This window comes from Haliotis cracherodii, unplaced genomic scaffold (assembly GCF_022045235.1).
Source record: "Haliotis cracherodii isolate W230 unplaced genomic scaffold, xgHalCrac1.p SCAF_6, whole genome shotgun sequence".
Classification (NCBI taxonomy): domain Eukaryota; kingdom Metazoa; phylum Mollusca; class Gastropoda; order Lepetellida; family Haliotidae; genus Haliotis; species Haliotis cracherodii.
This window is the reverse complement of record NW_027266319.1, coordinates 34,895,691-34,911,358: the sequence shown is the minus strand read 5'-3', so window position 1 is coordinate 34,911,358 and position 15,668 is coordinate 34,895,691. Positions and strand designations below refer to the sequence as shown.

Genomic DNA, 15,668 nt, shown 5'->3' with positions numbered 1-15,668 from the left:
CAGTCAGGGAAGTGGACGGGGCAGAGATGTGGCGTAGGTAAGTGACCTGTAGTCAGTCAGGGAGGTGGACCGGGCAGAGATGTGGCGTAAGTGAGTGACCTGTGTTTATCTCCAATAAGCATGTGATAAATCTGTTGTACATCATCCGGTATTTGTAGCTCTGTAGATGAAGGATATCATCATAAAGCATAATAAATTTATAACGAACTGTCAACGGTAGTTGATATCTCTGAACACTAATGAAATACAACTACTGGTTCAATACAAACATAAGACTAAGGCTTAGTCCCAGAAATGAAATTATCTATTATACTTGCACAAATAAATAAATAATCATATAAATGGACCCCAGATCAATGCTTAAATTCAGGAGCTGAGGTAATCTAGACTTGCCCAATCATTCTAGACTTGAGTTGGACCCTTATTCACAGGGGTCTGAGAGTCGGCAATGTCGCTGTGAGAAAAGAAGTTAGGCATGGGACAAAACAAGCGGAGACTGTAGCAGTGGCTGTAGAATGGATGGACAGGGGGCGGCATTCTGACATTAATTAATTCAATCTTCCACCGAATATAGACATTTCCACAGAAAGACATTCATAGCTGATTAACTATGAAACACATATTGTTCCATAAAATAACACTAGTATGCTGGAGAGTAGTGGGTTTATACAAGTCTGATGTGAGTATATATTCAGTGTGTTTAATAAGGCATCTTGTACATATTATATATACACCTGTGTGTCCTGGTTTAGCCCAAAGCATGTCCCAGAGGACCCGATGGGTTCCAATATGGAAGTTTGTGTGGCCAGTGTAAGGGAGGTAACCACTGTGTCATGTTCTACCCCACAGCATGTCCCAGAGGACGCTATGGTTCCAGTGTGGAGGTTTGTGTGGCCAGTGTAAGGGAGGTAACCACTGTGTCATGTTCTACCCCACAGCATGTCCCAGCGGGCGCTATGGTTCCAGTGTGGAGGTGTGTGTGTCCAGTGTAAGGGAGGTAACCACTGTGTCATGTTCTACCCCACAGCATGTCCCAGCGGACGCTATGGTTCCAGTGTGGGTGTGGGTGTGGTCAGTGTAAGGGAGGTAACCACTGTGTCATGTTCTACTCCACAGTATGTCCCAGAGGACGCTATGGTTCCAGTGTGGAGGTGTGTGTGGCCAGTGTAAGGGAGGTAACCATTGTGCCATGTTCTACCCCACAGCATGTCCCAGCGGGCGCTATGGCTCCAGTGTGGAGGTGTGTGTGGCCAGTGTAAGGGAGGTAACCATTGTGCCATGTTCTACCCCACAGCATGTCCCAGCGGGCGCTATGGGTTCCGGTGTGGAGGTGTGTGTGGCCAGTGTAAGGGAGGTAACCCCAGATGCCGTAGAACTGACGGGAGATGTCAGACCGGTTGTAAAGAGAAGTGGCAGGGAGCTCAGTGTGACGGTAAAATACAAATATATACCCATCTAGATCTGATCTTCCGTTTTTCTACTGTACTCTGAAGTGCACGAAGGAGCAGGTACAGTTCTCCCAACTCTTAGAACATGTCTGAATTTTATTTTGTATGGAATAAAATCTGAAAACATTATTGTTATCATCCTGCACTGAACGAATATTTAATTGAAGTATAGTGTTCGTTGAACTCAGGGAATTCCTCATGGCAAACTGGTTATACTGTACTGGGGAACAGACATACATTCGCTAGATTCATAACTGACAGCCCAGGTTGTTCCTGTGGTCACCCGCTACACTTCTTCTTTGTTTGCAATTCATTACATTACACAAAAGGATATGATATAAATACAGTACCTTGCAGATGTGACGACCTATCAACTGAAGCAAATCAAGAGATACTTTCTTCACAAATTCTGGCAGATTTAAACTTACAAAATACACCAAACCCTCACATATAATATTAAGTATCTTCTGTGTATTATGTAGTATTAAATATTACGTATAATCCCTTCATTCTAACTATCAAAACCGGACACTGCTGATCATACTTGATAACTAACCATCAAGGTATTTTTGTGTAAATATTACATATGTATACACCTTGACTATGTTTCTTACCTGATTTCTATGTAGGGAGAGGTATTCAAATAAGCGCTGTTTTGTTTACCGATTCCAATTTTTATTTGAAATAGAAATATGTTTAAACCAAACAGGAAGCGCATAGAAACCTAAGTTACTGTTGTGTTAAGATGTAGTCGTTAGAGAAACGTCTTGTTGTGTTCTCAGGAACATACTGTGTCAGGTGTAATTGCTCTCCTTTATACTGAAGACGTCCCCTTCTTTGTTTCCATCAGTGCATAATCCTCAGATTAGACTGTGACACCGGGCTTCCAATAATCAATTGAGGTTCAAAGTCTGTGTATTTTGTATCTTTAGGAACACTTACGCTTGTCGTATATCAAATATATATGTTAAACTGGTATTGATCTATTTTGTAAGAAAGCTAAAATTTAACAATACGCTTCGTTTTTCTAGAGTGCAGAGATGGTCACTTCGGAGTCAACTGTACCCAGTCCTGCCTCTGCCTGAATGTGACAGAGATCTGTGACAAGACCACAGGGGAGTGCAGGAGCGGCTGTGAGGCAGGCAGAACAGGGAGGGGCTGTCAGCAATGTGAGTTTACATAACGGCACTACATGTTGTGATACCCTGTAGTCAGGCAGGAAGAACAGGGAGGGGTTGTCAGCAATGTGAGTTTACATGACGGCACTACATGTCGTAATACCCAGTAGTCAGGCAGGCAGAACAGGGAGGGGATGTCAGCAATGTGAGTTTACATAACGGCACTACATGTCGTGATACCCTGTAGTCAGGCAGGCAGAACAGGGAGGGGCTGTCAGCAATGTGAGTTTACATGGCGGCACTACATGTCGTGATACCCTGTAGTCAGGCAGGCAGAACAGGGAGGGGCTGTCAGCAATGTGAGTTTACATGACGGCACTACATGTTGTGATACCTTGTAGTCAGGCAGGCAGAACAGGGAGGGGATGTCAGCAATGTGAGTTTACATGACGGCACTACATGTTGTGATACCCTGTAGTCAGGCAGGAAGAACAGGGAGGGACTGTCAGCAATGTGAGTTTACACAACGGCACAACATGTTGTGATACCTTGTAGTCAGGCAGGCAGAACAGGGAGGGGATGTCAGCAATGTGAGTTTACATAACGGCACTACATGTCGTGATACCCAGTAGTCAGGCAAGCAGAACAGGGAGGGAAAGTTAGCGATGTGAGTTTACATAACGGCACTACATATTGTGATACCCTGTAGTCAGGCAGGAAGAACAGGGAGGGGATGTCACCAATGTGAGTTTACATAACGGCACTACATGTCGTGATACCCTGTAGTCAGGCAGGCAGAACAGGGAGGGGCTGTCAGCAATGTGAGTTTACATAACGGCACTACATGTTGTGATACCCTGTAGTCAGGCAGGCAGAACAGGGAGGGGATGTCACCAATGTGAGTTTACATAACGGCACTACATGTCGTGATACCCTGTAGTCAGGCAGGCAGAACAGGGAGGGGCTGTCAGCAATGTGAGTTTACATAACGGCACTACATGTTGTGATACCCTGTAGTCAAGCAGGCAGAACAGGGAGGGGATGTCACCAATGTGAGTTTACATGTCGTGTCGAAATCAAGGTAGCAACCTTGCACCCGAGTCCCCAATATGTTATTTTGCAGCATATTGATTGTGTTTACTTTCTGTACCACAACTTTAAAACAAATCAGAACAAATCTCCTAATGTATTTCTTTCCTCTTGTACATTCATCAATCAAAGATCAATGGGGTAACATTTTAGAAAACCCGGTATACTAACACCCGTTTAGTTCTGATGTCACAGGTGCTTGGTGTTTTTTATTCTGTCGCACTTACAAATGTAATAAGCATGAATCTAGATCTGAATGTTGGTATCAATGAATAAGCCACGTTTGCCATCCCGGTAGATTTTATTCAATGACAAGTAAAGGTCTTTATCATTTCCCTTTCTGTAGGGCGGTGTGAAGGGCGGTGTGGTCACAGTGCAGGAAGGCATCTTAGATTCACGTCCATTTCGATGTTCACCATTTCCCTTGTTGTATTCAGATAGATCTGTTTTGTTTCAAGTATGTGAGTCCGGCAGTTACGGCCTGAAGTGTGAAGGGCGGTGTGGTCAGTGTGCAGGTGGTCACACGAACTGCAGTCCCTACAACGGCTCCTGTCACCATGGCTGTGAGGGCAACTGGGGAGGAAGTCGTTGTGGAGGTGAGTCAGCTTTTGTCACAAGATGTGTGTACTCTCTGAGTGTCCAGGACAGGGCCACACGTCATTGCTGCACGTGTGGTCTACAAGTATAGATGTAACATAATAACATACAAGTTCCTGTGAGTGAGTGGGTGTTTGGGTAGTTCAGTGAGTGAGTGGATTCCGTATGACAAGGCTTACCGATTATCGTATAGTATGTCACTAAAGATTACTACCTGAACAATGAAATCATGATTTATAAGCTGTTAACGAGGCTTACAACAATGTCATGATCAAGACTGGAGGCACATGTTGCAGTAAATGTCCACTCATTAATATTCATATGATTTGGGATTATTCTATTCTAAACGTAAAACATATTAATTTTTAATTTTTACGTTCACAACTAAAAATTTTGAACATCATGTGAAGGACTGACAAACTATTACCACGACGATTTAAAAAGTGTTCAATACTTTGACGGTACTTTTGTTTTTTAGATTTACGAACCCACAGACCACGGTCAAAATTTGGAAAACACAAAATTTTCAAACACATATTTTTATTAATACGCTACAATCAATGTGTCTATAAGAATACACACAATAAACTAATATCCGGATACGAAACAAATTAAACAGGAAATAGTGTAATCAAATAGATAGACGTAAAACAGGAAATTCATCTGTGACACTCACGGGACAATTAGTCAAACAGATTCGAGAATTTATCCACAAAAAAAGAGGTCGTTAATTTAGTTTCTTAACGACCGAAACTAAAATATATGAGCGTAATAGCACATAAAAGTCTCGTGGTAAAAAAGACTATTGAATTTGAGAAGGTGTGCGTATTGTCGTCTCAACGTACCATGTCCACAATGTAAACTGTCTACCACGCAGAGTGTACGGACCGTTTCTATGGGGCTCAGTGCAACTCTAGGTGTGGCCAGTGTCGTGGTAACGCCATCTGCAGCAAAACGTCAGGCGACTGCCCGGATGGATGTGAACCAGGATGGCAAGGGATGACATGTCACCAAGGTATCACAGTCGTTTGTGTTTTGCATTGGATCAACTCAAATGACAATACGTCTTGCATCAAACAAACGAAGGTCCAATATTTTGGAAATATTTATTTTACTTAATTATTTGTCTGTAACTTTGTGCATTTCTTACATTCCACTATAACCCTTGCGACTGTTTGATTACGCCTGGTGGGGAAGAAGGATAGGCCGGCCTGTAATGGGACGGGCTCAATATGTCAAGTAGGTAATATTGGCTTTACTGTATCAATACTGGTAAACGAACTTTTGTTTGGTAGAAACGTATTTCATACCTGCTCAAACAAGCAGTCGACTAATATGTGGTGTTTTATTGACAACACTTTTAATGTGTTACAAGGGTGTAACCTTTTCCATAAATGAGTCTCTCAACAGCTTGACTATTGTCGACAGAATGTGACGAAGGCAGATATGGTGCCGGGTGTTCTGAGACTTGTGGTCAGTGTGCAGGGAAGTGCAGCCCAGTTGACGGAACATGTGATCAGGAGGGTTGCAGTGATGGGTGGATGGGACAGAGATGTGACAAAGGTGAGTGACCTGTAGCCAGGGAGGTGGACAGGGCAGAGATGTGACGTAGGTATGTGCCCTGTAGTCAGGGAGGGTGGACAGGGCAGAGATGTGACGTAGATGAGTGACCTGTAGTAATGATTAGGGTGGGCAGGGCAGAGATGTGACGTAGGTATGTGCCCTGTAGTCAGGGAGGGTGGACAGGGCAGACATGTGACGTAGATGAGTGACCTGTAGTAATGATTAGGGTGGACAGGGCAGAGATGTGACGTAGGTATGTGCCCTGTAGTCAGGGAGGGTGGACAGGGCAGACATGTGACGTAGATGAGTGACCTGTAGTAATGATTAGGGTGGACAGGGCAGAGATGTGACGTAGGTAAGTGACCTGTAGTCAGTGAAGGAGGTGGACGGGGCAGACATGAGGCGTAGGTAATTGACCTGTAGTCAGTCAGGGAGGTGGACGGGGCAGAGATGTGGCGTAGGTGAGTGACCTGTAGTCAGTGAGGGAGGTGGACGGGGCAAAGATGTAACGTATATAAGTGACCTGTAGTCAGTCAGGGAGGTGGACGGGGTAGGGATGTGTCGTAGGTAAGTGACCTGTAGTCAGTCAGGGAGGTGGACAAGGCAGAGATGTAACGTAGCTAAGTGACCTGTAGTCAGTCAGGGAGGTGGACGGGGCAGAGATGTGGCGTAGGTAAGTGACCTGTAGTCAGTCAGGGAAGTGGACGGAGCAGAGATGTGTCGTAAGTAAGTGACCTGTAGTCAGTGAGGGAGGTGGACAAGGCAGAGATGTAACGTAGCTAAGTGACCTGTAGTCAGTGAGGGAGGTGGACGGGACAGAGATGTGGCGTAGGTAAGTGACCTGTAGTCAGTGAGGGAGGTGGACGGGGCAGAGATGTGGCGTAGGTAAATGACCTGTAGTCAGTCAGGGAGGTGGACGGGGCAGTGATGTGGCGTAGGTAAGTGACCTGTAGTCAGTCAGGGAGGTGGACGGGGCAGTGATGTGGCGTAGGTAAGTGACCTGTAGTCAGTGAGGGAGGTGGACGGGGCAGTGATGTGGCGTAGGTAAGTGACCTGTAGTCAGTCAGGGAAGTGGACGGAGCAGAGATGTGGCGTAGGTAAGTGACCTGTAGTCAGTCAGGGAAGTGGACGGAGCAGAGATGTGGCGTAGGTAAGTGACCTGTAGTCAGTCAGTGTGGTGGACGGGGCAGAGATGTGGCGTAGGTAAGTGACCTGTAGTCAGTCAGGGGGGTGGACGGGACAGAGATGAGTCATAGGTAAGTGACCTGTAGTCAGTCAGGGAGGTGGACGGGGCAGTGATGTGGCGTAGGTAAGTGACCTGTAGTCAGTCAGGGAAGTGGACGGGGCAGTGATGTGGCGTAGGTAAGTGACCTGTAGTCAGTGAGGGAGGTGGACGGGACAGAGATGAGTCATAGGTAAGTGACCTGTAGTCAGTCAGGGAGGTGGACGGGGCAGTGATGTGGCGTAGGTAAGTGACCTGTAGTCAGTCAGGGAAGTGGACGGGGCAGTGATGTGGCGTAGGTAAGTGACCTGTAGTCAGTGAGGGAGGTGGACGGGACAGAGATGAGTCATAGGTAAGTGACCTGTAGTCAGTGAGGGAGGTGGACGGGGCAGAGATGTGGCGTAGGTAAGTGACCTGTAGTCAGTCAGGGAAGTGGACGGGGCAGAGATGTGGCGTAGGTAAGTGACCTGTGGTCAGTGAGGGAGGTGGACGAGGCAGAGATGTGGCGTAGGTAAGTGACCTGTAGTCAGTCAGGGAGGTGGACGGGACAGAGATGAGTCATAGGTAAGTGACCTGTAGTCAGTCAGGGAGGTGGACGGGGCAGTGATGTGGCGTAGGTAAGTGACCTGTAGTCAGTCAGGGAGGTGGACGGGGCAGTGATGTGGCGTAGGTAAGTGACCTGTAGTCAGTCAGGGAAGTGGACGGGGCAGTGATGTGGCGTAGGTAAGTGACCTGTAGTCAGTCATGGAGGTGGACGGGACAGAGATGAGTCATAGGTAAGTGACCTGTAGTCAGTCAGGGAAGTGGACGGGACAGAGATGAGTCATAGGTAAGTGACCTGTAGTCAGTCAGGGAGGTGGACGGGGCAGAGATGTGGCGTAGGTAAGTGACCTGTAGTCAGTCAGGGCAGTGGACGGGGCAGAGATGTGGCGTAGGTAAGTGACCTGTAGTCAGTCAGGGAGGTGGACGGGGCAGAGATGTGGCGTAGGTAAGTGACCTGTAGTCAGTCAGGGAGGTGGACGGGGCAGAGATGTGGCGTAGGTAAGTGACCTGTAGTCAGTGAGGGAGGTGGACGGGGCAGAGATGTGGCGTAGGTAAGTGACCTGTGGTCAGTGAGGGAGGTGGACGGGGCAGAGATGTGGCGTAGGTAAGTGACCTGTAGTCAGTCAGGGAGGTGGACGGGACAGAGATGAGTCATAGGTAAGTGACCTGTAGTCAGTCAGGGAGGTGGACGGGGCAGAGATGTGGCGTAGGTAAGTGACCTGTAGTCAGTCAGTGTGGTGGACGGGGCAGAGATGTGGCGTAGGTAAGTGACCTGTAGTCAATCAGGGAGGTGGACGGGACAGAGATGAGTCATAGGTAAGTGACCTGTAGTCAGTCAGGGAGGTGGACGGGGCAGTGATGTGGCGTAGGTAAGTGACCTGTAGTCAGTCAGGGAAGTGGACGGGGCAGTGATGTGGCGTAGGTAAGTGACCTTTAGTCAGTCAGGGAAGTGGACGGAGCAGAGATGTGGCGTAGGTAAGTGACCTGTAGTCAGTCAGGGCAGTGGACGGGGCAGAGATGTGGCGTAGGTAAGTGACCTGTAGTCAGTCAGGGCAGTGGACGGGGCAGAGATGTGGCGTAGGTAAGTGACCTGTAGTCAGTCAGGGAGGTGGACGGGGCAGAGATGTGGCGTAAGTGAGTGACCTGTGGTCAGTCAGGGAGGTGGACGGGGCAGTGATGTGGCGTAGCTAGGTGACCTGTAGTCAGTGAGGGAGGTGGACGGGACAGAGATGTGGCATAGGTAAGTGACCTGTAGTCAGTCAGGGAAGTGGACGGAGCAGAGATGTGGCGTAGGTAAGTGACCTGTAGTCAGTGAGGGAGGTGGACGGGGCAGAGATGTGGCGTAGGTAAGTGACCTGTAGTCAGTCAGGGAGGTGGACGGGGCAGTGATGTGGCGTAGGTAAGTGACCTGTAGTCAGTCAGGGAGGTGGACGGGACAGAGATGAGTCATAGGTAAGTGACCTGTAGTCAGTCAGGGAGGTGGACGGGGCAGTGATGTGGCGTAGGTAAGTGACCTGTAGTCAGTCAGGGAGGCGGACGGGGCAGAGATGAGTCATAGGTAAGTGACCTGTAGTCAGTCAGGGCAGTGGACGGGGCAGAGATGTGGCGTAGGTAAGTGACCTGTAGTCAGTCAGGGAGGTGGACGGGGCAGAGATGTGGCGTAGGTAAGTGACCTGTAGTCAGTCAGGGAGGTGGACGGGACAGAGATGTGGCGTAGGTAAGTGACCTGTAGTCAGTCATGGAGGTGGACGGGGCAGAGATGTGGCGTACGTAAGTGACCTGTAGTCAGTCAGGGAGGTGGACGGGGCAGTGATGTGGCGTAGGTAAGTGACCTGTAGTCAGTCAGGGAGGTGGACGGGGCAGAGATGTTGCGTAGGTAAGTGACCTGTAGTCAGTCAGGGAGGTGGCCGGTTCAAGGCCTTTATTCAATCTATATTGCTTTGATATTTTAAATAATTATTAATTTTTGTTTTTGAATTATTTATTTGAATCATTCTATATTTTGTTTAACCTTGTTAATGCATTCGGGGTTTTTTCAGCATTTTCAGGAACTTTCTCCGTGTTATACAGCTAATTGCCTTGGTCTTTTTCTTTAGCTTCATCTTTTTCTTATTTCTTATAATAAATTGTCAGTTCTCTCAGTTTAGTTACAGCATTTTCTGCGCTAATTGTTCATTAATTTACCAGTATTATGATTATTTATGTTTTCGTATTGTCTTAGTGTCGATTTTATTGTAGTTTTTCATGTAGTTCCAAATATTCTTTACATGATTAAGAGGTGTAGGCTGCCCTCGTCTTTGATGTGGGTTTGATTCTCTCCATGGGTCTTTAAACCTTAAGTGTCCACATGTTTTAGTAAGCTATTTCTTGATTTTGGATTATTAACATATTCCTTCTGTACGTATACCTAAACATGGTAGTGACGTAGGCCCTGAATCAACCAGGTTATATTCAATCATAAATTATATTCATCTGGCCATTATTAATGTCAGATGACGAGTCAAAGTAGTCAGTGTATTTTATACAATAACCGTCTGATATTCATGATTATCATGTAAGGATCGTGTTAAACGTATTAACACTCTTTTATTCACATATACTTGTAATTCAATGACCATTGTGTAAATAATGTAATATCTATGATTGTTTTGTTATGATGTATTCAGTATACATTGAACTCAAGACCGTTTTAGTTTCATGAATTCATAATTTATCAAATTGCAAGTTTTGAAATCTTTGACCGTTGACTGTTTAGAATATTATAATGCCAAATCAGAATGTGTATATTAAAATCAGTGTTTCTTGTATGTAGCATGTACAGACGGTACCTTTGGTCTAAACTGCGGACAACGCTGTGGTCAGTGTCTGGCTGGACATGTGTGTGACAAGGTGACAGGACAGTGTCCGGGTTCGAGGTGTGAGAGAGGATGGATGGGGCTTCAATGTGGAACAGGTGGGTTGGTCACGTTATGGCCGTACATCCATGTAAAATGTGATCAGAACAGATGAAGGTTCAGGCCTATACGGTTGTGCCATTAGCTGCCATTAACAATGTATTAAAGTGTTTCTTAGTTGTTCGTGGTATCCAACATCCACCTCTGGTACAGCAAGGTTGACGTCTTTATATTCCTAATACCGTGGTACAGGTGTTAAATCAGAATTGATCTATTAAGACCACAGTCAGTGACTCGTACATTGTTATTCTTTCAATCAGCTTGCAACGGCACTGGCTTCTACGGCTACAACTGCAACGAGACATGTGGGATGTGTCTCGGGGAGGACTGCCACCCCATCACAGGAGAGTGTCCACTTGGGTGCAGACCAAAGTATGTGGGTGCGACGTATAATCTGAAAGGCAAGTATCATGGTTTTACTAGAATCAGAAGGGGTCACTTGTCATGGAACAGGTACATGTATCTGTGGGCGGACCTGGTAGAATGTGGGTGTGACATGACCTATGGTAGCTTGGTCTGTCTGGCAAATGTAACTTAGCTGGGGGCAGACCTTGTAGAATGTGGGTGTGACATGACCTATGGTAGCTTGGTCTGTCTGGCAAATGTAACGTAGCTGTGGGCGGACCCGGTAGAATTTGGGTGTGACATGAATTATGGTAGATTGGTCTGTCTGGCAAATGTAACTTACCTGTAGGCAAACCCGGTAGAATGTGGGTGTGATATGACCTATGGTAGATTGGTCTGTCTGGCAAATGTAACTTAGCTGTAGGCAAACCCGGTAGAATGTGGGTGTGACATGAATTATGGTAGCTTGGTATGTCTGGCAAATGTCACGTAGCTGTGGGCGGACCCGGTAGAATATAGATGTGACATGACCTATGGTAGCATTGGAACTATTCCTGAATGAATGTTGTGACAGTTGTGGCTTACGTCACTCTTTTTCAGGTATCAGGAATTCTGACTCCCAACTTATAATTCCTGTGGTGGGATCCTTTGTGGCAATAATAATCATCATCATCGCAGGAAATGTTGCTGTAACAATGTACATCCTCAGGTAATATGATATATTGACTATCCGTGTGTATATAATCTCTACGTTTTGTTATAATTTAAGAACTGATTTCACTCATTCTCCAATAAACTTCACTCAACAAATTTCAAGTAAATGCTTATAGTTGTTTATATTAGCATATCGTTTCTGAAATAGAAAACAAAAAATCTGAAATTGCATCTTACAAATTTAGTACGGATACGTGTTAACCAAATTGAGACAAAACATAAACTGAAACTCGTAGTTAGTGCATGATTATGATTTGAGGACATTGATCTTGCAGAAGAGTCATTGGTAGAGATCGGATACATAAATTAAAACACATCTGTGACGTCATTCTATTGTTTGAACGCTCCATTATTTTTCAGGAATGGAGAGTTGCTTGTCAACGGTACATTATCTTGAAGCAGCATTTGAATTTTTCAGATATTTTCAACTAAAGAATATTTTGTCAAAGTGGAAAAGTAGGGATGAGTTTTAAGTAGGGTAATATCCTCGTAACTCTCCATTCCTTAAAAATAATGCTCCATTATTTTTTAAGGAATGGAGAGTTACTCGGACATTCCCCTCTACTTCCAATATCTAGCAGACCTGCATGAGGCAAGATTACTCGTCCTTACTCATGTACATACATGAAGCTATCGTCCAATTTCTTTGAGTATTTATTTCTCTAACTGGTAAATGTCACGGCCGAACAGTTAAGATAAGATGACTTAACCAAACTTTATCTTTATTGTTAATCATTGATACAGTGAACAACCGCCGCGACTATCAAAGAAACAAAATGCGTTTTCATCAACAAAAGGCTTTAAAGCTACATTTACATTTGTAAAGAAATCAGCATTATAACATGACAACATGTGACATATTACCTATAAGCCATAACATTCACCACGATGCTTCAAAGGTTTCTGGTTTCAACATATCGGACACTGACAGCTTGCATTTTGACGTTGAACTACACATATATCATCGAAAAGTGGCTTGCACGGGAGATATCGCTTGACGAGATAAAGCCATCTCCACAAGTACATATCCTCTGCCAGTGAAGCTGGTTTATTTCTGTATGTTTCCACTGAAGACGCTGGTTATTACTATTTAAAAACTGAAAAGGGTTACGAATGGTCTTTATTTTGATGTTTTTATTTGGATGAAGAATAGATTATCACCATAAGTGGCGGAAAGCCTCGGTGTTGTGCCCTCTTGTGTTGATATTCTTGATTTCAAAAGACCCGTGGGTGACTCGCTATATCAACGAATGTCAAACTGTATATGACTACACCTTTCAAACGTATCTTCATGTATGTGTCATGTGTTGACTGCCATTCTAACAAATATTCTGAGATGGTTGGTTTACATAATCAGAAGCCTAGACGTGTACATATCGACGTAGAGACCGTGCAATGTAGCGATGCTAAGATATGCCTTCGTTGTATGATGTCACGTAAATCGGGACCTAGGTGGTCAGTCCTTCAATACAAGAGCCATGTTGTATTAGACCGTCTGCTCATATTTGATTGTAGGAGACGTAGAGTCAGACAAGGGGAGACCACTCTGGGTGATCTTGAATGCGTCAGTCTCGGCAGACTAGGGGAAGGACAGAAGGAAGGAGAGGACGTGGACGTGACACCTCCAATCTACCAGAACACCACGACGGGCATATACGAGGACCTGGACATCACACCAGACCACGTCTATGAAGATCCTGCCACCATCTGTGGATCACTGGCTGAAACACCCGCACTTAACATTACGAAATAGACGTGCATGTGTATTAATACCGGCATAGAACAGTAAACATTCGACTTCAACACAAAACGAATTACCACCTTAATACGAATATGACACCTTTGGTTACAAAGCACGACGAAAACAAGCTTGTGACGAACCGGGGGATCTCACGGACACACGCATACACACGCACGCACGCACGCACGCACGTACGCACGCACGCACGCACGCACACATACTGAAACATGTACATTATACACTTATGTACGTCGCTATATGAGTGCTATATTGAACGCGACGTTAAACCCCATTTCACATCTCCCCCTTGTCCTCCTTAACGTAGATTGTCTTAGCGCTGAGATCCCGATCTATTGGATACTGGGACCGATCTATGATGAAAATGTCAGGCACCCAGCTACCTCCAGGCCGCCGTGTTTAAGCAGAAATATTGCTGACTGTGGCAATGAACAACACCTACATGTATATATATTTTCTCTCATTGCTTATTCTTATTGCATTAAGCACGTGAAGCTTTCCTCAATTGTTGTCAACAGACTGCTTCTAGCGAATAAGATCTAGGCTTGTGGTAGCAGTCATCCCAAGTGTATCTTGCTAATATATGCAATTTATTGGTTCTATTCTATTTGTAAAAAAGATGATACTTGTTTTTACACTGCCTGGAGCTGCGCATTGAGGGACTGGTCTGGTCGGCTCGGAGTCGGTATACTGTGTGTGAGTGGGGTATTCATGTTAAACTGCGGCATGGTATCTCAATGGGGTAACACTAGAAAACCAGCATTAGTCCGGACTATTACAATGCAAGCAAACAACCACACACACATTTTAGGAGTCCGACGTAAAATAACACCTTTTAAACCTCAGTATTATCAGATTCGGGTTAAAAGAGCCTTCAGCAAACCATGCTTGTCGTAAGAGGCGACTAACGGGATCGGGTGGTCAGGCTCGGTGACTTGGTTGATGCATGTCGTCGTGTTCCAAAAGCGTGCACCGATGCTCATGGTATCAATCACTGGACTGTCTGGTCCAGACTCGATTATGTACAGACCGCCTTCATACAGCTGGAGTATTGCTGAGTGCAGCGTTAAACAACAAACAAATAAATAGGAGAGGGGAGGTATTTCAAAGCTGTCACATAGCTTTACATCCACGAGTCATACTTTAACGCAATCACTGGTATTAGCAAGGCAAAACTACATATCCTACATTAATAGTGTATCAGCAAAGAATGTGGAATTCTGGGTGTATTTAGACTCCCGGAGTCTGTTTTATTTATGTAAAAAAATGTACACGCACCCAATATGAAAAGCATGCTCAATAATCATATTATCATAATCATCTTTTGTGGTTAGTTGTTTGATCATACAAAGGTAGATAACTCCTGTTGGCCAGATTGCAGATGCATACCGTTGTGTATGACGTCAGAGAATAAACGTATCCATTGATGTAGGAATTGACACAATGGAAATGCTTTTCAAACATGACAATAATAATAAATGATTCTAACCGTAGCCATTGATCTTTAATTTTATTAAGCTCTTGGTTCATATATCAAGGCAAGGTCGGGTTTATTTTGTCACTAATATCTGCAGTCAAATTAATACAACACATCCTTTAAGTAAAAAGACCATGTGCACAAACTGAATTGTCGCCTATTATTGCAACAGATAGGCTAGGAATGTCATCAACAAACTCCGCCAATGTTCCCCGTTCATTATGTACATTTATATATATTTGTATGAGGCATTTGTAACGTGCTTCTCGAACATTTTTGTCGTCATTTTCCCTTTCAGCAATTATGTTGCATGAAGTTTATTTCTTTGTGTATTTGTTTTGTTTTCACTCATTTCTCTGCCCGTTTACATAATTTGTTTATTATGTTTGCTTTGACCATAACTTTGTAATTCTTTTGTTGTATGTTCTGTAGTATTTAATGCATTATTGTTATATAGGACTGTCAATTGCTTTGCCCAATTGCAAATTGTTTCATTTATGGTAAAAGACATGATTTTTCTCCTCATATTTTCAATGATAACAGTTTTCAAACGCTTATATGTCTTTTTCGTTGTGCATTCTAATTGATAACTATCCATATTGATTGAAAGTTACTTGTATTATCTGTATACGTTCACTATTGTACAAAAGAAAATAAATTTCCAGAAAATGTAACCTCTCTTAATTTCGCTGAAACTTCTGATGTGCAGTTTGTTAATGATGCTATATTTTTGTTCAGAACATGTTTTTTAGCAGGCCCCTGTAAAGCGTGCTGCTATATGTCCAAAATAATTCTTACCTGATTTACCTTCCCCATACCCATGTGAAATTTGTCGAAAA

The 15,668-nt window shown here is 44.4% G+C and overlaps 1 protein-coding gene across 1 annotated transcript in view; it reads left to right on the top strand.

Moving 5' to 3' along the window:
* Positions 1-15,347, top strand: part of LOC139446379 (multiple epidermal growth factor-like domains protein 6) — a 60,093-nt gene extending 44,746 nt beyond the window's left edge. Inside the window, exons 27-36 of the mRNA XM_071227710.1 lie at positions 1,117-1,191; positions 1,295-1,432; positions 2,480-2,617; positions 4,114-4,251; positions 5,130-5,267; positions 5,681-5,815; positions 10,393-10,533; positions 10,795-10,935; positions 11,480-11,588; positions 13,109-15,347. Of these exons, the coding sequence (XP_071083811.1) occupies positions 1,117-1,191; positions 1,295-1,432; positions 2,480-2,617; positions 4,114-4,251; positions 5,130-5,267; positions 5,681-5,815; positions 10,393-10,533; positions 10,795-10,935; positions 11,480-11,588; positions 13,109-13,346 (1,391 nt within the window). The 3' untranslated portion in view covers positions 13,347-15,347. The remainder of the gene's footprint in view (positions 1-1,116; positions 1,192-1,294; positions 1,433-2,479; positions 2,618-4,113; positions 4,252-5,129; positions 5,268-5,680; positions 5,816-10,392; positions 10,534-10,794; positions 10,936-11,479; positions 11,589-13,108) is intronic.
* The last annotated feature ends 321 nt before the right edge of the window (positions 15,348-15,668 follow it).